Genomic DNA, 23,454 nt, shown 5'->3' on the forward strand with positions numbered 1-23,454 from the left:
TTCCAATCATCTTTGTCTAGGAGACTAGTTCGACTACTGACAAACGGCAATCATCGAAAAACTTGTCTATAGAAGTGCAAGACTTGTTTATAAAAGTGCAAATTTATTTAGCTTATGGATGCGTACCTCATCTGATCGTATTTAGATTGAGAAAATGCATCCAATTTCCTGTCACAAATGTTAATCAGATTATAGCCCTACAGACATCCAATAAATTTGATATTGATTAACATAACTACGACAACTGTTCACAAACAATTTTCGATCACATAGCAGGTTAAAGAGGAAGATTTTTCTTCAGACAAACTTCCACACAAGGCAGCAATTTTGAAAATTCTTGAATCTCTCTATCCCCAAAAAAATGGGGTCAATGCTAGAGGGTCCGTGTTTCCAATAAATGGTACAATAAAATATTTTTCTTCACTCGGGAAAACCTTATTTCAGACTAAACTTGTACTAACACCATGAAGCACAAAAAAGCTGATGCAAACATTTCAGTGAATATTAAGAGTAATGGGTAGTTTGAAGCTGTGACTGATAGATGTGCGTCATGATTGACAAGGAAAAAACTGACTGATTATTCGTGACATCAAGTTGCAACGAGCCACCGAAAGGTTTGCACTCATGAAAGAGACTTCTGAATCTCAGAAGTAACTTCTTTGGGAGGTTTCTCAGCATGAAGCTGAGACACAACTCCCTTTTTGTTGTAGTAATCAATGACCTGAAATAAACAACAATAGCACACATATAATTCCACATATTAATACTAAAATAACAACCAAGAAGTTTGATGTACTTATCTATGTCATAAATGAATCAATGAAATCATATGTCATAATTAGAACCATCAAAATTATTATTGCCAATAATCCCAGATTGACTACACATGCACATGCAAATAGTCTCTTCTCGGACGGCGGTAAGAATACAAGTACAAGTACCCGATGACTTCAGTCAAGAAATACAAGTACCCGATGACTTCAGTCAAGAAATACAAGTACCCGATGACATCATATGTCATATCGGACGGCGGTAAGAATACAAGTACCCGATGACTTCAGTCAAGAAATACCAAGTAAAAATTTATATGCTGCTTACAAAAAGTATCATCCATTATGCAACAGATAAAACAGTTATCAGCAAAAATAATCAAGAAGATAATAAGAAGGAAAATCAACTTACCGGTTCAGTTTGTCTGTGGAAAGCTTCAAGCCTTGACTTGAGGACTTCAGCTGTGTCATCTTTCCTCTGAATCAAAGGTTCTCCTGACACCTTCAGAGCATAATTTTGAAATAACAAAAGAAACATAAGAACTAATTCTCTAGGACCAACCAAATTAGAAAAAGAGTAAATCACATCATGTCTCTTCTCCCAAATCTCATCAAAACTAAAAGATGATATCTAGTAAATATCAAATGCATTAATGTGCTTTGAAATGGATACACAAGGACACAAAAGCTCACAAGGAGATTAGATGTACAACACAGGTGATTAACTACTGAGGCAATTTCAAGAATCTTGCAAGGCTAAAAACTTCTACGATCAGCTTGAAGGCTAATTTGCAAGAATCATAAAATATTAAACACAAACATGATTATGAAAAATAAGAAAATTACACATACCAAATTAACACATATATGTTCAATAGAATATCTGTCTGCAAAAAGATTATCAATCTAGAATCTAAAAGGTCAAAATAATTCTTTTAACAAAGGGTGTCATGGGATTCCTACAAAGCATGTAAAGGTGTGCATAGGAAAGACCACCAAAAGGAGGGTGCAAATGGCCCACCCCCTCTCTCTTCCTCCCTTTTCTATTACCTCCCTCTTCATTCTCCAAATTTGTGACTGAAGTTCAGATTGACCAACCCCATTCATACGAATAAAATCATGAATGGTCAATCCGGTGAACCCATGATCTCTTCACTACACTGCAGTACAGAATAAGGATCCTCAAGAAGCACAGTTTAGGCAAGATCATAATGACATTCCGCAAGCTATGTGCAAACTGGCAGCACACTCTATATGTATATTCAAGCTCTATGCAATCCAGAAGCAGAAGTCATTATACCTTAACCACATACCTACTGTCATTTTGCATTAACCCAACTTTTGCTCGAAGATAAGCAAGAAGGCTCTAACGCAAAATTCTCCAATCCAACCAACCCACAACTAGTTTTTTGCAAGTAGGAAATGCAAATGCAATAAAAGAAATGTCCAACAGTAGCAACACAACATACATGGACCTGTGACAAAAACATTTTACATAACATAAACAGAACATGCTTTAGTAAAACAATAAACTTATTCCATCTGCTTACATCATCGATGCCAAGAACCTTTGGAGGAGCATATTTCGTATGGTAAGTCCTACCACTAGGTGGATGAATCCAACGACCAGTAATTCTCTCCTCCAGTATGGCATCATCAATCGCAAAGTTTAGCACCTTGTCAATCTTAGTACCTTGCTTGGTCAGCATCTCATCAAGCTGCATTTGGAATCAGGTGATGAAGGGGCAAAGTAGGTAAAAGCTCTGAAAATAAAGGACTTGTATTTAACTCATCAAACAATGAATCTAGCATTGGAGTGAAGAGAAAAAAGCATAGAAGACTTGCCTTCTCAGCTTGAACAACTGTCCTTGGAAACCCATCAAGAATGAAACCCTTTTGGCATGATGGTTTTTTGATAGCCTCATCAATAATTCCAACAACCAAGTCATCAGAAACAAGCTCCCCCTGGAATACCAAGAGCCACAGAATTGATCAGTAATGAAAATAACTTTTTTTGGTCCAAATTTCATTTATTTTAAGAGGAATACCTTATCCATAGCTTCTTTAGCCTTAACCCCAAGAGGGGTCTTAGCAGCCACAGCAGCTCTTAACATGTCACCGGTGGCCAAGTGACACAAGCAATATTCATCCTTAATAATAGGAGATTGGGTACCCTTCCCAGAACCAGGTGGACCTGGAATGTTAAAAACCCCATGAAAGTTGAACAGACACTTAGCACTCTTTCTACCCATGCATAAGAAAGTGGAAAGCGTGACGTCACCACATATTAGCACCATAAAAAGAAAAAAAAAACAGTTCCTATTACCAAATATGCAAATAGGAAATCTGAAAAGATAATTTAGACATAGATGAAGAGAAGACAATAGATAAATCCTCTATAGTAAGGTCCAATACGACTTTGCGAAAAATATACTTTAATCATGCACAACAAAAGTGTTGAAAGTGAAGTCATCATAATGAAATTTTAAAAAAGAAACTAGCAGTTGTATCAGAACATCTGGCTTCTCTAACACTTCAAATAACAAGAAAAATAAGCTCAGACCAAAAACATAGAGTAAGACGCACAAGAAGAAATGAAGAAAGCAAACATTGTATTGGAAACAATGCCAAGCCATTGCCCTTGGATATGCCACATAACAAAAAGAAGAGGTTGCATTTTTCTTTTTGTTGATAAATGAATCAATTTTTTTTCATTCAACTGTATTTATGAAATATGATATTTTTTTTTAAATTTTAGCCTAGCATTTGGAATATAAGTTTCAGCTGCTTTAGTTTTGGCTTGAAGTTATGACCAAGAACAAAAATATAGGAAATGCATGACCCCACAATTAGTTCTGATTGATGTGGGGGGGGGGGGGGGGGGGGGGGGGGAGGGGAAGGTGGAGGGAATACTGTTAACTGTGTGTTGAGTATTTTAGGCTGGAAATTTTGACTAAGAAACAAAGGATCAAGGATACTAGATTAATATCAATTTCCCGAATGGAATAGTTCATGTCGCCTCTCAGACACAAACAACCATAAATATCCATGCACATCTCTTTCAAAGATTCAAACGAAATAATTTTAAAATTAACAACACCCAACAGTATAACATTGAAGCAAAATTAATCAAAAAACTATACAAGAGTTTTATATTTATATTTCTAATAAAAATATATTTACGATATTGCAACAACATAAACTCCAATGCTTGGTACAACATAGGGCATCCATTGAATAAAAAATAAGTACTACATTCCACTGCAAGTGGTTATTATTCACTTACTCGGTTTCAAACTTCAATTACAATTAACTTCCCAACGAGAGAACTAGAAAGAGAATAAATTGCAAATGGAGATAGTCAGTTTACGTAAAAAATATCTGATTCCGGAAATAAATACTTTTTGACATTCACATGGTCAATAATCCTATATTTTCTGAAAAGATGCATCATATTATCCGATGTATCACTTCCATCTCTCATTTCTTTGACCATGTGCTTGACGAAGTGGGTGATTGGGAGCACTACTTTAAGAAAAGAAGAGGAAAAGAATAGATCAAAGCTTTTGGAGTTCCTATATCTCTCATAACTCTTTGGTTTAATATTGGTCTTAAACAAAATTTACATGTCTCGACAAAACAAAACTTTTTCGAGAACAATATAAGAATCTGTAAATCATTATTTTTCGAGCAACCATGAATTTCGCCATTGGTCCCATCCAATCCATTGGTCATAATTTTGCCTCTCATGTCTACATGACATCTAGGACTAGCCGCATTCATTCCTCCACATAACAGTCAAACAATTTCAGTTTCCTTGTTTCAGTGGCAAAGCAGACATCCACACAACATATTCATCCCAGATGAAGCAGCAATAACGACAATGAACATAAACACCGTTCTAAATGTGCCTCAGAGCCCTCAGGATGAAATCATCCCTTGTCCTAAGTAATCATTGCGCAATTCGAAACCCCATTTAGCTGTTTTCGGGAAGCTAACGGTTGATTTCATCATTTCACAATTATATTCTTCGACTTTTCTTAAACCAATTCGTTGAATATGTTCTTCCCGATTTCTCGTATCCACAAAAGGAGGGTAAACTTTGATAAGCGAAGGCGCATACACGCAGAGGGAGAATGCAATCTAACACAAAGAGGTTACGGAGGAAGGAACCGATACCGATGAGGATAAGCCGCTTGTCGGGCTTCGATGCACACTTCATTCGGCGGAGGAGCTCGGTCATCAGATCCAGCGACGGCACGTCCTCCAGATCGACACTCCCGCCGCTCGCCATGTCCGCCAACCCCTTCGCCGCTCCTCCCCCCGACCGATACAATCCCTCTTCGGCGACGACGACGCGGCAAGATCCATCCGAGGCGCCCCTTTTATCGACGACGTGGGAAAGGGAAAGGTCGATTTCTCCGTCGAGGGTTTTGCGCCGTATTCTATCCCGACGGTCCAACGTAAAGTACCCTATACCTTTCATCATAACCGTCCATCATAACAAAGAGAGAGGGTTAGTTCGAGATGGACAGTTGTTCGGTAGGCACACTGCAACGCGGTCGGCTACCAACTTCAACACCTAACCATAAATTTATTTATTTATTTATTTATTATTGAGATTAAATAATTTCATGTAATTTTTTAAGCAGAGTTTAAACAGAAAATTACGATTAGATAATTCATATAAATAAGCAATATACCAAATCAAGGCATTTACCAAAATTAGTACATTTCATAGAATTTGAAGACAAAATGTTGACCTCCACATCAAAAATTGCTTGCATACATAAATCGAGCATAGGAAGCATCAAAAGGATTCATTATAGTAAAAGAGTATGAAAGGATGGTTTAAGAACTCCATAAAGTAGAATGCCAAAAATTGGAGGGTATGAACACATGAAGATGGTTTATATCTTATGACTTTGGGGTCATTTACAAATAGAAGCTTCCATCGGTCATCAAGTCAACGGATCCTTTCTGAGTAGAACCTTCCGTTGGTTGTTGAGTCAATGGTCATATCTAATGTGCAAAATTATGTCTGCAAATGAAAAAAAATAAATACCCATCACACATGATCTTATGTGCCAATTTATGCTTGGGAAAATAATTGTAAGATATGAACTAAGCTAAATCTAGGAAAATTGCAATATATCAATTTCATAGTGTGTATATATATATATATATATATATATATATATATATATATATATAAAGCTTATAGCGGAGAGAATGAGGAGGTTTTTATAATCAGTTCCTCCGCCTGAGACTTCTATCGGCCAGTCAGAAGATAGCTGCCTACCGCGAGACCACCACAATCCCATGGCGATAGCAGTCCTCGCCTGAGCGTAGAAGGATTCCACTACGCTCTCCGCCGCCGATCTCTCCTAGATGGCACAACGCCGCCTCGCCGTCCTCGCCTCCCACCTCACCCAAACCGGCCCTGGCCCTCTCTCGGCCCTCGGCCCGCCTCCGGGTGTCTCCACTTCCCGCTGCTCCGGTGGCGGAGGTGGAGGCGGAGGCGAGACGGAACGGGGCGGGGAGAAGGGGTGCGTCTTTTGTCGGATCATTCGCGGTGAATCCCCGGCATTCAAGGTAGAGCCTTCCCTTTCCTTGATCAGTTCAGGTTCTCTTGATGCCGGATTTAGTTGAAAGGGATAGGGTAGGATAGGCTCTCATGCGATCTACCGCAGAAGAGGCGCGGTTTCTTGATGGGTTTTGGTTCCCCATATGCCGACTCACATCCACGTTGTTTGTTGGTGTTCTTCTTCTCAAATTTAACTGGAACCATTCGGCTAGTGGAGTCCTTCTATAAGACTCTGGCCTAATCTGAAGTGAACATAAGCTACTAATAATCATTCGTCAGTGGACGTTGGTAACTTAATAAGAGTGGCCTAGTTGGTCTGTTAATGGGGAGGAGTTCGTGTTGGGTGTTTGTTGCCTTCAAACAGGTTGAACAGGAACGGGCTAATTCAGGAGAAACACAAGTTTTGGTAATGGAGCTTATACTGTTAGGGAATGAAATGTTAGATCGTAATGGAACAGATGGTTTTTCTTTAGCTTAAGGATGCAATTGGGGGACGAAGAGAGAACATGTTAAAACATTGCATGAACAATGTGAGAGGTGCTGTGGTAGTAGTGTGAGCCTTGAAAAATTTTTGTTCCAGGCACCTAAGAAAAAAAATTGTTGTACAATCTATCTGATAAATTTTGCTCCAACATATATTCAAGGAAGAAAATTAGCAACAATATACCTTAAGATGAAATAAAAGCTACGAATGAAGAAGAGCAAAATTGTTGGCATATAATTAATAGCCTTTTGTTAATCTTTGAATTGTTTTTTTTGTAACTGTGGTACTCGATCTAATATATTCACATGATGGGAATTATACCTCTTCCATTCCAAACACTAATCATAGGCTGGAAATATGCAACTTGGGATCTTTTATTATTTCCATTATTGATCTTGATTGCTTACTATCTTTTTATTGTTTGCAGCTATATGAGGATGATGTATGCATATGTATATTGGACTCTAGCCCATTGAGCGTTGGGTAATGTATATCTACAATTTTATGATTATACTTTCCTTGAGTGCAAATGTGCAATATAATTTTCCAAACTTAATGCTATGACATTCCAAACTTATGCTTTTTCCTTAAGTTTTGTATCGGTTTTGTAAACATTAAGGTCTAATGTTTGTTCTGAACTCTTCTATTTGCATTTTGTTTTCCTTTCTGTGAATATATCCATAAATCATTGGCTTATGGTGAGATATTCTTTTCCCAGTCCTGAGTAGGTGTTGTTAAAGATGGGTGGCAATCATTAAATTAAGGCTGTTAGCCTGATTAGACTTATTTATTGCTAATTATTGGGTGTATCAGTCAGGTCCTAGTAGAAGAAGGTTGATTTGCTAACATAGATTCAGGTAAAAGTAAAACATTCCTAGATACCATGCTAATCTTTTTCACCCTACAAGTAGCATAAAGCTGGACTTGAGCCACCAAACCAACCAGAGTTAACTTGTTTCAAAATTACATGATCTTGTACTAAGCTGCCTTTCTACGGCAATTGGTGATCTATTTAGAGTTTTGAGTTCTACTTAAATCGCATTTCCTGACTTGAAAATAATCCAAAATAGCCTGGTTGCTATAACTTATTATCCTGTTAGAGCATTCATTAGTATTTCTTATGCACCTAGATTTTATAGGTTAATGCATTGTGAAAACAATTCTGGAGAGAACAAGTCTCTGCAAGTCTGATTTTTCAAGTTATATTGGGGGTAGTAATGATTGACAGAAACAAGCAAAGATACTTAAATATAGCTTGGTTGGAGGCATCACTTACGAGCCAGGATTTGTCTCAGTGGTAGGTTGGATTGAGCTCAGGTGAAGTTCAATTTCCAGGTACACTGAGGATTAATCAGACCTAACTTGATTGTACCGAGAGAGTAATAGGGTAGCCAATCTTGTTAAAATGCTTCATCTCCATCAGCCATCCTGACCCTTTTCTATCTGACCCAATTATTATAAAGTTTGGGTTACATGGCTCTGGTTAGGAACTCAACATGTTAGTGGCACAGACCGGTTCTAGTCTTATGACCACCTGAAACCTCATCAATTCATTACCAAACGCTATGTCTAATAAGCCATGCACCTGTCTATGATCATAAGCAAGCATATCATAAAATAAAACTTGAAAACAGCTTGATCTTGGCATAGAAGTTTCAAATAATAAAAATGGGATCATACCCTAGTTTTTTTTGTAAATTATATTGTTGGATTTCTTTGGTTTTATATTCACTCTTCAGCGTCCTTTTTCTTGTGTAGGCACTCCCTTATCATTCCAAAGTTGCATGCTCCTTCACTGGAATCAACTCCACCTCCTGTGAGTTTCCTTTTTTATGAAAGTTTAAAATGTTGATTCTTAGAGTAGTTTCAAGTGGTAAATTTTACTTATGGATGACACTAACTTTTCATTTGCAAGATGTAGAGTTAGGCTCCTTAACAAATTGTCAAAGCTGGTAGTTGAGACATTTATGATAAAATTACATTTTATAAATTGGTGATATCTCTGGTCGTGTGTGATTATTTTATGTTTTGGCTTGCTGATCTCACATTGTGGAACTACTTAGTTGTTTAATTTGTTTCTTCTGTTGATCTATCGTATTGATATGATAAAAGTTTCCAACTTTGCTAACGGATGTCTTGCAAATTTCTCTGTGTAATCTGCTTGAGGAGCCAAACTGATGGTTGTGTTCATTTGGAGTGCAGCCCTTTAAAGCCGTGTATGTAGATGAACATTTAGTTACATATAGCATATGAATTAATGAATAAAGTGAAATACAGTTTCATGTGTTGTTTGATATCTGTTGACTATGCTTGTTAAAATGTTTTGCCTCTTCTTTCATTAATAAGTCCCTTGGTTTACGAGCTTGAATGGTAATCTTTATACCACTAATGGATAGATACCAAAGCTAAGAAATATTTCTTACCCCAGGTTCATGCCTTGGCGATGCACTAGCCGTGGTAACAGTGCATGCTGCATCACTGCCATTGGTTCAGCCTTGGAAGTGTATGCTCCTTAGAGAATAAATGAATTATTTTCTTCTGTTTACTAGCTGTCCTATCAAAGAAAAGCCAGGTCTAAACTTTCAAACATCAAAAAATGTCCAATTCGTATTCTAGCTGTGTAACTGAAAAGGAAAACATGGGAAAAAGCTCATGGATTAAAGGCATCCATCTAAACATTCTGGACAGCATCGAAAGTCTGCAACTCTCTCTGCAAGATTGAAATCTTGCAATGACATTGGTATATTGTGAACTGACGTGATCCTTCGTCATGTTTTTTTCCCTAAGCTCTATTGATCCCTCAACTTGGTTTCTCATCTAAAAACTTGTGTAGTCAGAATTTGCGTATACTTGTAAAATATTCTTTAAAGTTGACAAGCTCGAGAGAAAAGATGGATGGTTGTATCAGTTCAATTCTGAATTTGGTACCTCTGGCTGAGCTCATAGTTTAACATCAAACTTTTCTATAACAAGGATTTCTATCCTTCTTATGAAGCTTCTGTTCATCATTTTTATGTACTTATGTCCTCATGGTTAAAGCAACTTGCAATTTGTCATTTAATGGAAAAAAGTGGAGAAGGATGTTTTGCCACCTAATGTTTCCATGTTGTTTTTGATGCAGGTGGTAGCAGCCATGTGTTCCAAGATACCAATTCTTAGCAGTTGTATCATGAAAGCTACTCAGTCTGGTAGGTGGAACATATCTAAGAAATCTCTCCTGATTAAGCATCTGTTTTTCTTTTTTTATGTTTTATATATTGATGCCATTTAACTGATAGATGAGATAAATAGTACTACTTCCACTTTTCACCCTGATCAACAAATGATTTCATTTTTCTTTCTCGGAGAGATGATATTGTGGAATGCTGATTCACCCTGGTCATTGTTGGTGCTTAAAATCAACCTCTGTTCCTTGGTTTTTGATCAAAGGTGTATTTATTAAATACTTGTTATTTATTGGAACAAATGTAGCTTGATTGTGCATCTGCTGGACACCTGAATGTTCCATTAGTTTTATTTGGACTGTTTCTAATTTTTTTGAATCTTAACACTATGGTAAGGTAACACCTACGCAACTCAGTTTATTAGAGTTTAGGTCATGGAAACCATAGATAACGCTACGTAAATTGATTTTTGTTGAACCCCACGTAGACGCCTTGTGCATTAGGCCGCTCTTTTAAGAAGGCAAGTCTTGGCACCATAGTAAGTCTTCCTCTGTGACTTGTGTAGCCAAATCTAAATCATGGAAATAACATCCTGACTGGGAAAATGGCGGACATTGGCATGATCTATACCTTGCACTGGTGGGAGACTCATGTAGTGGGCCCCTTTTTCACTGCTCTGGACCATTCTAATCCACATGGAATTTCTACTTTGAGCTTTCAACTAGGTGATTAGATGTATTTGAAAGCATTTTATTCTTGCTGCTCCAACTCCTGCTTCCATTTCGAGACAAAGACTAATTACCTTACATTTTGTTTTGCCGTAGTCGTCATTTTTTTTTTTGGCTTTATTTTCAAGTTCTTCGTCACTATCCTTCCTCACATTGTTTTACTCTCTTTTGATATAACCATGCTCCTGTTTCTTCTTCGTCGTAGTACCTGCTATAGATACTTTTGGCATCTTAACATTCTCAATCTCTTCATTTTGATCAAGTTGAATATGAAGTTAAACTGATCTCTCTCATCGGTTACCCACCACACACAACAGGACACATCAATAGGAAATATTCTGTTCCATATCTCAAGCCACCTGCTTCCGGAAATCATACCGTTTGTTCTGACTGCCTTCTGTTGATAGCACTTTTCTGATCATTTTATACAAGAATTACTTTTTGAAGTGTTTGGTTACGTTTGATTTACTCATGTGAAATTTGCAGATTCATTCAATTTATTGGTCAACAATGGATTGGCGGCTGGGCAAGTAATATTTCATGTTAGTACCCAATTATAAGTTAGATCAATAGCCTCAACAGATAGCATCATATTGTGATGGCTGTACATTTAACTGATTTAACCTAAATATGCTGCAGACTCATCTCCACATAATTCCTCGGAAAACAGGAGACAAGCTATGGCCTTCTGAGGTAACACAGTATAACTCCGATCATTTTGCCGATGTTAATTCATTTACAATTCAGACGTATGACATGCAGAGTTTGAGAAGGCAACCCATCGAAGCATACCCAAAAATCGTAGACCTTGTGAATTCAATTCAAGATCTGGTTTGTTCTCTATCCACTGATAGCTGCCTATCTGATGCATGGATTGCTGCCAAGATTAGGAATCACAAGTGAATGGAATTTTGTATATATGCTCTGTGTTGTTATTGTTTATTCAAATTATATTAAACACAGCGATCATTTCTGAAGTCTGTAACGTGGGAATTAAAGATTGACAGCAAGTGCAAGACGGTGGGATTCTCTGAGCTCTTCCATTTCATTTTCTTCCCACCAAAATAGACTCATGTATGAATCGAGTACAGAGGTGACAATAAAACCTACCTCTTTGATTTCTACATCAGATTTGTTTTCATTAGGGATTTTCCTATCATTAATTAGTGATGGGTTTAGCTTTATCACATCGAATGCAGAGTTATAATGTCGATTTTAAATTTAGGTTATTGATTCTAAGATTGATTTCTTGACATCATAAACAATAAAACTGGGACATGATGTGCAATTTTCTTACCAAAGCCAACAAGATTGGCAAAAATTGTTACAGAAGAAATGTGAATTCATCTTCTATTTCTTGACTAAAAAAGATCAGATCCCTTTGCAGGTTCCTACTGAGTGATCATTTGGTTGCCCTACATTGGCTACATGACATGAAGGGTTGAAGGATCACAGTACTAGTGCAGGTAATAATGCCTCAAGCAAATGTCTAGAATTTGTACTGATCACAGACATATCAAAGCCCATGACCATGGGAATATTACATTTTTCACATCAGAAAGACCTGCTTACCACATGTGAACTGAGTCCATGCAGCACTCCACCAACAGTGACTCACCACTGACTTCATGGAGACCCTGCCACATACAAACAAAACCCGATCAGACCACAATCTAGAAATTAATTACATAGAGACAACTGGGACCAAACAAGTTTGTCTCCATCCAGTCCACAATTATTCACTGGTTTCTTCTTCTGCTAGTTGCACAGAAGTTGGGATTCCTTTGTCTGATGCAACTGATGCTGACTCCAGTAGTTAATTGCAAGAGTTGGTGAAAAGTACATGTCATCCATCAGTTTAGAATTTAGACAATTCAAAGCATGCTTCTAATGTTGCGGCTCTACAACCAGTATGTACAGATTTGAGAGAGATTTTTCATAATAGAAAACATTCCACAAATGCACAGAAAAAACTTTTGGTAGGAAGCAGAAATGCATTTTAATCTACCATTAACATCATACATGAAACAGTATCGTCTACATGATGCAGGTCATACATGCTAGAAGAAATTATCATTATTCTCAGAATTCAGGACCACTTGTCTTCTTCTTCCTCCTGGATCACTGTGCCTCTGCTTCTTCAGTTGCATCAGATCTGAGCCTGGCTGTGCCGACTGACAGTGTTGGAGAGCATCATCTCAGGCAGCACAGAGTCCAGAATTTGCTCTGCCAAGGCATCGCACCACTGGTTGTTTGATCAACAAGAAATAATTTTGAGGTTACTCCATCAGTTGCAAAGTTTGACAGTGCATGCCACTGTTTGGGCCCAATATTTCAGTCTTGCTTTAACATCTTCAGGATGGTCACCTAAAAATATTGAGGAAGAGAAGGGATAATAAAGTCAAGAGGAAACAACAAAGCAGTGTGTAGGTTCACCAAATATGGCATTGGATTGGGCCAATTGCATCTCTGCAAAGGCCAAGCAGATCACCAAAAGAAATTAACCAATATCAGCTAAATCACAACATATTTTTGGCCATGACTATTATTAGCTCATCATGCTAATGTATTTTGTTTTTCTGGAGTTTACAGGTTTTGGTGTTACCTCAAATTGGTCTTGAAAGAATCTTGAAAGATCAGTATTAGCTGATCATATAGAGAACCATGAGGAAAATTGGAGCTATTGCTGGATTCATTAAGTGGAATCATTCGTTACTAATGCATACGACCCTCCATAAAGTTCGGATCTTTTCTTCCAGCTCGGAATCTCCCATCAGGGCAATCGAACGAGATCCTCTGAAAACCAGATCTTTACGCGACAAGAAGAGAAGATGAAATCTTACCCGGACTGGAGATCTTCCAGTTGGCGACGGGAGGCGCAGCGCACGGCTCCGCCGCCACGGACGCTTCGCCCGCCGGCTCCATCAATCGACTCATGGAGTAGCATAACTCCAAGGCGGGGAGCGTGCCGCGGAGCTCCGGGATCTCCTCGTAGCTGAAGCCGAACCCCAGGTCCAAGCACCCCTTGAGCTCGTCCAGGTCGTCATCAGTGAGGCTCCTCGTCCTCCCGACGACGTCCGCGCCGTCCGCGACTTTCGCGCTACGACCCGCTCCCTCAGGCACTTCCACGTAGCCCTCGAGCGTGACTCCTCCGCCGGGACGGCTCTTCCGCGGCCACGCAGCCTTCCACGCCTCTTCCAATCCCATATCCTCCACCGCTTCTTCCATCCTCCTCTGAGCCTGCTTCTTCGTCTTCTTTTTCTTGCCGGCCCTCTTAGGACTCACGTTAGGGTTTAGAGTTGGGATCGGCACAGGGCACGCCGCTTCGTCCGATGAACTCCCCATCTCTCTCCGTCTCTTTTGGGGGCGGCGATAGCGTGGTTTTAAATGGGCTAATGAGGGTATGATGCCGACATAATGGTATTATGATATTGATACGGTACTATATGAGGTTGGATTTAATGGGTGAGGGAGAACGATAAAAGGATGGATTTTATTTATTTATTTTAAAATTTTAATTTATTTTATTATATCAAATCATATATAGTATGAAGTTTTATTATATAATAATAATATATTAACCAATTTAGATGTTTTAATAAAAATAATGATAGAGTGATTTTAATTTTATATAAAGGAAGTGTAAAAATAATATTATTATCATAAAATTATTTATTATTATTATTATTAAATTATAATTTTTAATTATTTGAATCGATTATATGGATCTCCCGTCGATATTGAAATATATAAAAAAAATCATATGCTTAGTTAAGATTATGATATTTAAAAATTTATTTATAATTTTATATTAAAGTTTTTAGGATTTTGCTTTTTTTTTACTACTAATATTAATTATTTTATTTTTTTATTATCATATTCAGAAGTCTAATATATGTTTATCACATTTTAATTGATGTTTTCTCGTATTATCTTCGATCAAAGTGATACTTAGTTGTCCAATAGATAAAAGTATTTTATTTTTTCTATCCTTTTTTGTAATTTCACATATTCAACTTAATATTCTCAAATCTATTAAGTACTATTGGTCTTAGAATTATCTTTATAAAATTTTTCTTTTAATCTTAATGATATACGACGATCACATAAGACTCTTGATGTTCCAGTCATTTTAACCGTCACCTTTTTAGTTTATGAATGATCTCTTCGTTGATCTCTTCATTTTGTTGAATAATTTATCCAAAATAGATACTCATTGTCATATTATTCTTAAAAATATTTATATTATCATCTTTAAAATTTTATTAGAAGTTTGAGGTCTTCGACGACAATGCGAAGAGATATGAAACGGATAATAGGTGAGAAATATCAATTGATGAAAAATTTGAGATGGAGATAAAGGAGCAGATAAACATTATTTATTTCTTTGAAGAATAACAAACAAATTATAAACAGGCATTGTTAATTTCATCACTGCTTAGTAAACCAAGATCAACTTGATTAAGCAAAATTGGCATGCTTAATGATTCAAGAACTGCGTGATTGAGATGTGAAATATGAATAAGAAAAGAACCACAAATGCAAAAAAAAAAATCCTTCATATCTTTAGGAAACATTTAATGACTCTCTTTTCATCAAGTGCTCGAGACATTATAGCTTACTATCATCGTTGTTATTGTGTTACTACACAAGCAAATAACCCTAAAAAAAGATATCACAACAGTGGAAAGCAGCAAAGGATTGGAAATTTAATTGAGTGGGCACGTAGCCTGTGATATTTTGTTTTGCCTTTACCATTATCAAGAGAGCATTTTAACGTGGTGCTTGTGACATGCTGCTGGCTTTTCAGTGACAGCTTTCTTGGCCTCCAACCTAACTGGCTCTCGCTCTCTCTCTGGCTTTGTCTCATCTCACAGGATGAGAGAAAGAAATCATAAAATATCACAGGATGAAAATGATCATGATATCTTACTCACGGGAAGAGGTGGCAGCAATCGATTGTATAAGAGTAATTTCATCTTTTGGATAATATCATATTTTTAAAAAATAACAGATATTAGAATAAAATTTAAAAAGCGACATTCTATAGAAAAATAAAAATAAAAATAAAAATAAAAGCTGGATATTTTTTTTATAAAAATTACCATATATATATATATATATATATATATATATATATATATATATAATATCAAAAGCAAAGAAAACAAGGAATCACGTACTCCTTTTGAGCTGGTAGAAACACAGCCGTAGTCGACAGCAAGGCCATGTTGACTGAGAGTTGAAAAGCAGGCATGCACACTAGTATAAAGCAAGAACAAAACCGTGCGGCTTTTGGCTAGAAACATGTTCTTCTACAGCAGACAAGTCTGAAACATTTCTCTGGTCTGCGCAAAGTACTTGCTCCTAATTTGGACCTTATGAACACATCATTCAACAATGTCACCATTGTGCTATAAAATGACACCACTAACACAGAAATCACACCGAGAATGAGATTCCAAATAATAAAGGTCATCCTTGATAAGAGTCTGTTGACCTTATTTGGCCTTGATAATAGGTCTTTAAATATATTACTCCACTTTTAAAAAACTAGCCAAGCATCATCGAATAAAGTAAGTTCCGGGCACCTCAGGTTGCTGCTGCTGCTGCTTATCAATCAAACGACACCTTGTGCACAATCCTTGCTCCTCTTGATTTTGCCATGTAGAGTCCTATATAATGAAGCACATCCTGCAGGAGCAGTAAGCAGAGCTCTATACTAAAATCTCCAGCTTGACACATCATTAGTAGAGACGGGAATTAAAGATCGAAACTGTCACGCAATTCTAAGTAATATTTTGATCCTACCATATAGTATCAAAAGCAAGATGACAAAAAAGCAGGTTATGGCATTAACTTTGTCGGTAAAGAAGCAATGCTTACAGAAAGGATTACGATTACGGTCCCACACGAGGCTAATAATGCTATTAAGATATGCATGCAACCTTTAGATATCAATAAGTCGACTCCAATGTAGACGTAAAAATGAAGTGCTAGAATCTGATTGAAGGGTGTCTCTATCATGACATGAGCAGTCACTTCCACTACATCTGACTTTTTAGGTCTTAGTTCAATGTAAATCCTTGTGAATGAATCATCATATATGTATGATGTGGAAATACATGATTCTTTGAAGCTATTTCTCTTTCGTTAAGGACTGCAATGACTTGGTAAAATCCTCACCGCAAATTTAGAATTTTATTAGATGGTCATTGCTATTTATTCTCATATTGGTAGCTGCTGTCAACAACTGTTCATCCTAAATTGCCTAATTATGCTTGCTGAGATCATCATCTAAGCAATTATCTTTTGTTGACAAGCTTTTCTTTTGATTACTTAATTTTTCATGCCTCTGGGAAGAAGTCATAGTAATCTTCCTAAGAGTGTAAAGGTGTGTCGTCTCAGTCGTATGAGTGTAATATTAAACCATCCATACAAGTTTAGGTGTTCAAACCTGAGGATGGACCAAAGCTCCCTTGATGTTTCTTGCAACATGAACAGGAAGGTCATGTGTTGCACAACCTCGTGCATAAACCACAACATCTTCCAGCGGTGGAACCAGGCCTATATTTCTAGCAGAGAGCGTGGAACATACAAAGTCCAACACGCAGATATCTGTGCATACTCCTACCACCAAAACCTGCACAATGGGATTAACAAACAATATGACTGTCATCCACATCTCCATTCTGGAATAACAAAAAAGCTCAATCTGAGATTAACCAGGAGTTATTATGTATCTCAACAAATGTGTAGGAAGATCGACCACTTACGACTCTGATTTCATTTCTTTTCACCCAATCAGAGAACACATTAGAGCCATCCTTCTCCATTGAACCAATGAAGCCATCAATACAATCTTTCCTTCTCACAGTAAAATTTGGATCCTTCTCCAGCCATTTCAGAGCTGCAGAAATACTTAAAAAGGAAATCAGTTGTTTCGAAGCTGTCAATTTAAGCTTAAAACTTGAGGACAGGCACAGGTTTGAAAAGAAATAACATTCACGAATGCAAAAGGCAAGGAATAATACCAGGGACTAATCTCTCTTCGCCTGAACCGATGACACAATGAGGTGGATACGGAGGCTCGGGCTTGCCCGGATAATGGGTGTCGAGGAGAGCAAAGATAGGCCAGTTTCTGGCCGAGAACATCTTGGCCAGCTTTGCAGCCTCCTCCACCATCGTTGCTATCTGATCATTGGGCTCAGTTGGAGCCTTATATGGAGAGCAGATCACATGAGATCAGAGGTATAAATTGTTCGACAAAATGTTTTCTACTTCAACAAAATAATCAAAACAAATACTTCCTATGCACGTTGAACTGATCAAAAACCTCAAATCGATATCAATTAACCATTAGGCTGAACTCGTATCGAATACTCACAAAAGCATCAGACTTTATAAAATGGAAGCGAAGCAAATTACACTACAAAGATCACGCCTTTGCTTTTAGTTAGAGCTTAGTCCGGTTGAGTTCAGACCAAAGTTAAACTCTCGCCGCAGAGATAACGAATCAAGAAAAGAAAACTAACGCTAAAAGGACACAGATAAAACTGCCAAAGGGAAACAATTTACTGATACTAGAAAGCTAGACCTTCAGACAAACGAAAAAATTGGGAAAACACAAAACGTTCCAAATTCAACGATTAAAAATGTGTTCCATATATCAATATACATGAATCGCAGAGAAGAATATGCTTCTCTTCATAACAACAAAAAATCTCGCTCATATGAACCTTCAATCAGACCAAACCACTCAAAAGTAACAAAATTTCAATGAAAAATAACTAAAATCGAAATCAGAAGATAGAATCTTACGACCCCCTACGCAAAAACGATCGGACCAGAGCACAAAGCGAGATCACAACGTAAATCACAACGTATCCGACAACTCTCGCCGCACCTGTCGGCGGAGGGTACCGAGTTCGATGGAACCCTAAGATGGAATCGACTGGAAAAGGGGACGTACGAGATTGCCAGCTCCGACGGTGCAGAAGCCGTTGACGATGTCGACGAGGACGAGGCCGACGGCCCTTCCCTGACCTACCTCCGACGCCAGAACGAGGCTCTCCGAGTCCCCCAGTGGCATCTCCGCCTTCAACGCTGTCAACGCGCTCGTCTCCGAACCCATCGTCTCCGCCTCTCACCCTCACCTCCCTCGATTGCAGCCGATCGCTGCTATTTATCGACGAGGGATGCGGTCACCGCCACGGAGTACCCCAGCACGGGATCCAGTCACTGGTGGGCCGACGCCCGCGGTCGACCCCGCATCTCACCGTTCGTCCCTCGTCCCCGAACCGAAGGCGGGTCCCCCGGTGGTCCCCGCACGGACCCAACAACTCGCCTTCCGTGATGCCGTGTCAACCTACGGGTCTTTGAAGATGGCGTTCTCGATCAATGAGACCGCTCTCGAAGGTCAACGTCTGCACCAAACGGTGGAATCTTACTTGGGAAAATAACAAAGTCGGGAAATTGGTGGTCAATTTTTATATTATTATTTTATTATAAAGAAATGATGTTATATATCAAATAATTTCACATATAAAAATACTCCCAGCGAATCAGAATCCAACCATTTAATATGATCAATCAAAATGAAGGAATAATCCACCCAAAACCAGAAGCCATTTGACTCTAACATCCCCTTTACGAATAATAAAACCAAATTAGAAATTAGAAGGATACTTCCACAGAAAGCTGCGTTCCGAAAGCTCGTGGAGAGGAAAAGAGAGAAGAAACCAAAAGCAGGAAACTGCACATACTTCCAAATGACTTGGCTTAGATTTCTTTTGTGAAAACACAATCCTTCGATTGGAAGAGCAAAGGAGAAAATGATCAATTACGAGGCTGAAATAGTTCAAGCACTCTCGGTGGAACACAACCCTCATGATCGATGATGCATGGGGGCACAAACAATGCATCATCTAATTGATTGTATATACAACAAGCGACGTCAATGATTCATCAGAACTTTAGTCCTCCTCTTTCAGTTCAAGCTCAATTGGCCGTTCTAGAAACTGGAGATGATCCACTTCCGACTCAAGGAGATTGCCAACTTCTTCATAACCTGTAAACACCAAATTCCAACTGTTCAATAAAGTCATGGCTATATCAGAAACATCGTGCTGGAAATTTAGTAAGTCGGAGTAACCTATGTATGTGCATCACTGGATAGGAAGGGAGAAAAGGAAAGAGACCTGGAGATGGAGATTTGGTAATGCAAGGAAGCAGCTCGGTTTCTAACTCCATAGTCTTTACATCTGTGATGTCCTTGGAAAGCTCCTGACCAGCACAAGCAAGTATTTTATAATTTATTTATTGGAATAGGTAATCAGATTCAGCACTTACGATTTACACACTATTTAAGGAACTCTTTTATATCAATCCCTGGCTAATATATAGAATCCCAACTACAGTAGCAATGCAATAAAAATCCACTGACAAATATGTGTAGCATTTCTTAACTCAATAAAATTTGTCATACAAAGATGGAAAGGAACATAGTCCAAAGAACAAGTACAGACTGCTAGTGATGCTAAACATGAATGTTAATAAGCAAACCAATCAAGAGTTTCAAAACCAACGCTAAATAATGCTAAATATATGTTCTCATCTTCTGCATAGTTATAAATTTACCTACAGTTCCCTAAAGTGGCTAAAGGAAAGGGCAAATAGAAGTGATAGCCAAGAACATGATATTTGATACCACTATAATTTCCTATAGTGGCCAAACAAGCCTTTGCATGTGGGTGCGTATAAAATCCTTGCCACACAGTTCGTATCTTTGGGGTTAAACTAACTCGAGTGCGCATAATTAAACAAAAACATAATCATCATAAATTATACATAACATGCAGCATAATGGCTCATGCCAACATAAATCGAAGACAGTTTTCTCTTCAAAATGCACTGTTGATAAATTTTACCAAATCTAAACAGTTTGAGCAGATTCCAGTTACATTTCGAGCATCCCATTGCTTTGTAACACCAACTCACGATTTTAAAATTAAGAAACAAATAATTTGAAGTCCAGAAACACATTCTATATGGGAAAGAACCTAAAAGGTTCTGCAAATTTTAAATAGCTAGTAGCAAATGTATTTAACATTTTTTTTTAGTCATGCACCTCAGAATTTAAACGAAGCATACTTCATTTAAATAAACAACATATAAAAGCACATGATCAGGAGTTATCCAAACTATGTTCTGATAATAATTTTGTGAGAACCAACACAAATTTTTACCACAAGCTTCAAATATTGAATTATAAATTTAGCTCTTATGATATATAAGAAAGAGGAGAATGTGAAGCTATCTACACAAACTGTGCATATAACATTGATATCGACAAAAAAATGATGCGTATATTGGTAGAATTTTACCACAATAAACTGTGGTAAACCCAAATGGTCTGACACTACAACCTCGGCATGTTTCAACTAAGTAAACCAAATGACAGGACTTTCTTGTTTGTTTACCTTGCAGTAATGTTCCATTTCTATCAAACTGCCCCATACATATCTAACATGCAAAACACGAAACATAGCCAAACCACATACCTTCTCTGGCAATCCAAGATCATATGAAGCGCTTAACCATTCATGCAAGTCAGACACGACCTTCAGAACCTTCTTGTTTATACCTATTAAAAAGGATGTGAGCCAACTAAAACATTGTCGTTTGCCTAAATTAGTGGATGGACAATATTTGCAATTCAGAAATAGGACAAAGGATGTGCAGAAAAAATTACGTTCTTCGTTAATATCCTTCTCCAGCTTTTGTATATCGTTTCCAGTAAAGTGTGTCTGTTCAATTCCCTCCTTTGCCCACTGATGGCATCTCTTTATTTCCTCATCAGTGAGGGAAGTGCTCTTTGGGGCGTTCTTGATGGTCTCCCGACCACGTGGTGCAGACTTTTCTTTCAGGGCCAACACCTTAACCGGACGAGAAGCTGGAGGTTTGCCAGTATTTGAAAGATCCTTCAAGGCCTTTCGATCTGGACGACCAGATTTTGCTGGCTTTGGCAGGACACCTTTCACCTTATCGACATCTTTGCCTGCAAATTTTGACCTTTAATCAGTGCATCATAGCCTTCTCCAATCGAATTTATTTGTTAAGACGTCATTGATATACAGTCAATACCTATATGGATATGAAAATTCTCATTTTGAATGGCAACAGGTGTTCGGTAAGCCATTAGCCCAAATCAATTTTTTCTGCATCCATAAAGTGAATAGAAGAGTTATATAAAGACAGTTAGCACTAACGATAAGAAATTTACACGAGTTACATACGAGTCAGATGACAGTTAGCACCAGCGATAAGAAATTTGGTACGTATGAAAGAACTCTACTCCATCAGATTACTTACTTACAGGGACATCATTACATCAACAACCATAAAACTTGCAAGCCCAAGATCCAAATGAAACAACAAAAGCAAATTCAAACCCCTGCTTTTACGATAATTAAGCAAGTCCTAGAAGCTACTTTCACCAAAACATCATCTTCTTTATTCTAATCAGATTTACACATCGAGAGAGGAAGAGAAAACCAATGGCCGCAGCAGAGAAAGCAAACAATAAGGACGGTATCTAGACATCAATCTTTCAAACAGTTCCTGCGATACAATCATTTCCACCAAGATTTCATCTTTTCGAAGCAAAACCACATGAAGATGAAAGATAGAAGATAACTAAACATAATAAACCAAGAAGGACAACAAGATCACGATCAGGCCCAAAGTTTTGGTCCTGAAAACCACTATATGAGTGAGCATATCCGAGGCACCGTGATCGAACGGACGGCAAGAGAACGAACCGATGGAAAAGGGGAAAGATTGTTTATAAAAGAAACAAGAAATTTCGTGAAACTTCCGTTAAAGCGACGGAGATCGAAATGGCGGCAAGAGAACGAACAGAAAACAAAGTGGAGAAATTATTTAGAATTTTCCTTGCCATGAATCTTCTGTAACATACCAGAGACACAGCGATCAGACTGACGGCAAGAGAACGAACCAAAAAAAAAAAGGGGATGAAGATTGAACAAAGAAACAAGAAATATGATGAAGTTTGCGTGCGGGAAGATATTTAAGACACGAAGATCGAAGTGGCAACAAATTTATTAGGAAAATAACAGAAAATTTCATGAATCTTCCATGCAAGAACATATCTGAGACATAGATCGAACTGACAGCGAGAGAACGAACCGAAGGAAAAGGGGAAATTTTGTTTGGAATAAGAATCAAGAAATTTCTTGAAAGTTCCGCGCGGGAAGATATCTGATACACAAAATTCGGAGCGGAGACAAGAGAACGCACAATAGGAAAAGCGGGGAAATGACTCAGGAAAAGAACCAAGAATGTCACGATTCTTCCGTGCGAGAAGATATCTGAGATAATTCGGACTGAAGGCGAGAGAATGAACCCAAGTGAAAGAGGAAAGATTGTTCGGACATTACCAGAGACCAGTCCGCCCTAAGTCCGGCCTTTGATCGGTAAACCCTAATTTTGTTCTCTCTTTCTGCGGAGACGACAGCCCAACGGTAACCAAAGTGGAGACGAAAGAGAGACGAGCGGCCTATTCAAATACCTATTGCAGGAGCACGTGTATTGCACGTGTCAGTAAGAGTGTTTCTCCCAAATAGGAAACACTCTCCATTTCGTAACGGCTACATCCACCGACTCGATCAGCCCTGAAAACTGTCGGGGCAACGTCACC

The 23,454-nt window shown here is 38.1% G+C and overlaps 5 protein-coding genes across 5 annotated transcripts; 1 reads left to right on the forward strand and 4 right to left on the reverse strand.

The window, feature by feature from the left end:
- Window positions 1-206: 206 nt before the first annotated feature.
- LOC103987638 (adenylate kinase 4) lies at window positions 207-5,189 on the reverse strand. The gene is made up of 6 exons (XM_009405993.3): window positions 4,950-5,189; window positions 2,819-2,964; window positions 2,616-2,735; window positions 2,321-2,488; window positions 1,183-1,272; window positions 207-721 (listed from the first exon to the last, which is right to left on the reverse strand). Exons 1-6 carry the CDS (start codon window positions 5,062-5,064, stop codon window positions 623-625), a joined length of 738 nt encoding a protein of 245 aa, XP_009404268.2. The 5' UTR covers window positions 5,065-5,189; the 3' UTR covers window positions 207-622.
- Window positions 5,190-6,016: 827 nt separating this feature from the next.
- LOC135676190 (adenylylsulfatase HINT3-like) lies at window positions 6,017-11,857 on the forward strand. Its single transcript, XM_065187100.1, has 7 exons — window positions 6,017-6,365; window positions 7,269-7,324; window positions 8,600-8,657; window positions 9,963-10,029; window positions 11,220-11,275; window positions 11,373-11,426; window positions 11,496-11,857. The coding sequence occupies exons 1-7, from the start codon at window positions 6,162-6,164 to the stop codon at window positions 11,634-11,636; spliced, it is 636 nt and encodes a 211-aa protein (XP_065043172.1). The 5' UTR covers window positions 6,017-6,161; the 3' UTR covers window positions 11,637-11,857.
- Window positions 11,858-12,707: 850 nt separating this feature from the next.
- On the reverse strand, window positions 12,708-14,125 carry LOC103987640 (uncharacterized). The gene is made up of 2 exons (XM_009405995.3): window positions 13,577-14,125; window positions 12,708-13,100 (listed from the first exon to the last, which is right to left on the reverse strand). The coding sequence occupies exons 1-2, from the start codon at window positions 14,076-14,078 to the stop codon at window positions 13,021-13,023; spliced, it is 582 nt and encodes a 193-aa protein (XP_009404270.2). The 5' UTR covers window positions 14,079-14,125; the 3' UTR covers window positions 12,708-13,020.
- Window positions 14,126-16,001: 1,876 nt separating this feature from the next.
- LOC135676192 (nicotinamidase 1-like) lies at window positions 16,002-18,899 on the reverse strand. The gene is made up of 5 exons (XM_065187101.1): window positions 18,706-18,899; window positions 17,768-17,951; window positions 17,510-17,643; window positions 17,191-17,376; window positions 16,002-16,427 (listed from the first exon to the last, which is right to left on the reverse strand). Exons 1-5 carry the CDS (start codon window positions 18,865-18,867, stop codon window positions 16,350-16,352), a joined length of 744 nt encoding a protein of 247 aa, XP_065043173.1. The 5' UTR covers window positions 18,868-18,899; the 3' UTR covers window positions 16,002-16,349.
- Window positions 18,900-19,484: 585 nt separating this feature from the next.
- On the reverse strand, window positions 19,485-23,288 carry LOC135677707 (uncharacterized). Its single transcript, XM_065190082.1, has 6 exons — window positions 23,195-23,288; window positions 21,879-21,952; window positions 21,487-21,792; window positions 21,296-21,378; window positions 19,934-20,018; window positions 19,485-19,803 (listed from the first exon to the last, which is right to left on the reverse strand). Exons 2-6 carry the CDS (start codon window positions 21,931-21,933, stop codon window positions 19,709-19,711), a joined length of 624 nt encoding a protein of 207 aa, XP_065046154.1. The 5' UTR covers window positions 21,934-21,952; window positions 23,195-23,288; the 3' UTR covers window positions 19,485-19,708.
- Window positions 23,289-23,454: the final 166 nt, after the last annotated feature.

Source organism: Musa acuminata, chromosome BXJ1-6 (assembly GCF_036884655.1).
Source record: "Musa acuminata AAA Group cultivar baxijiao chromosome BXJ1-6, Cavendish_Baxijiao_AAA, whole genome shotgun sequence".
Classification (NCBI taxonomy): Eukaryota; Viridiplantae; Streptophyta; class Magnoliopsida; order Zingiberales; family Musaceae; genus Musa; species Musa acuminata.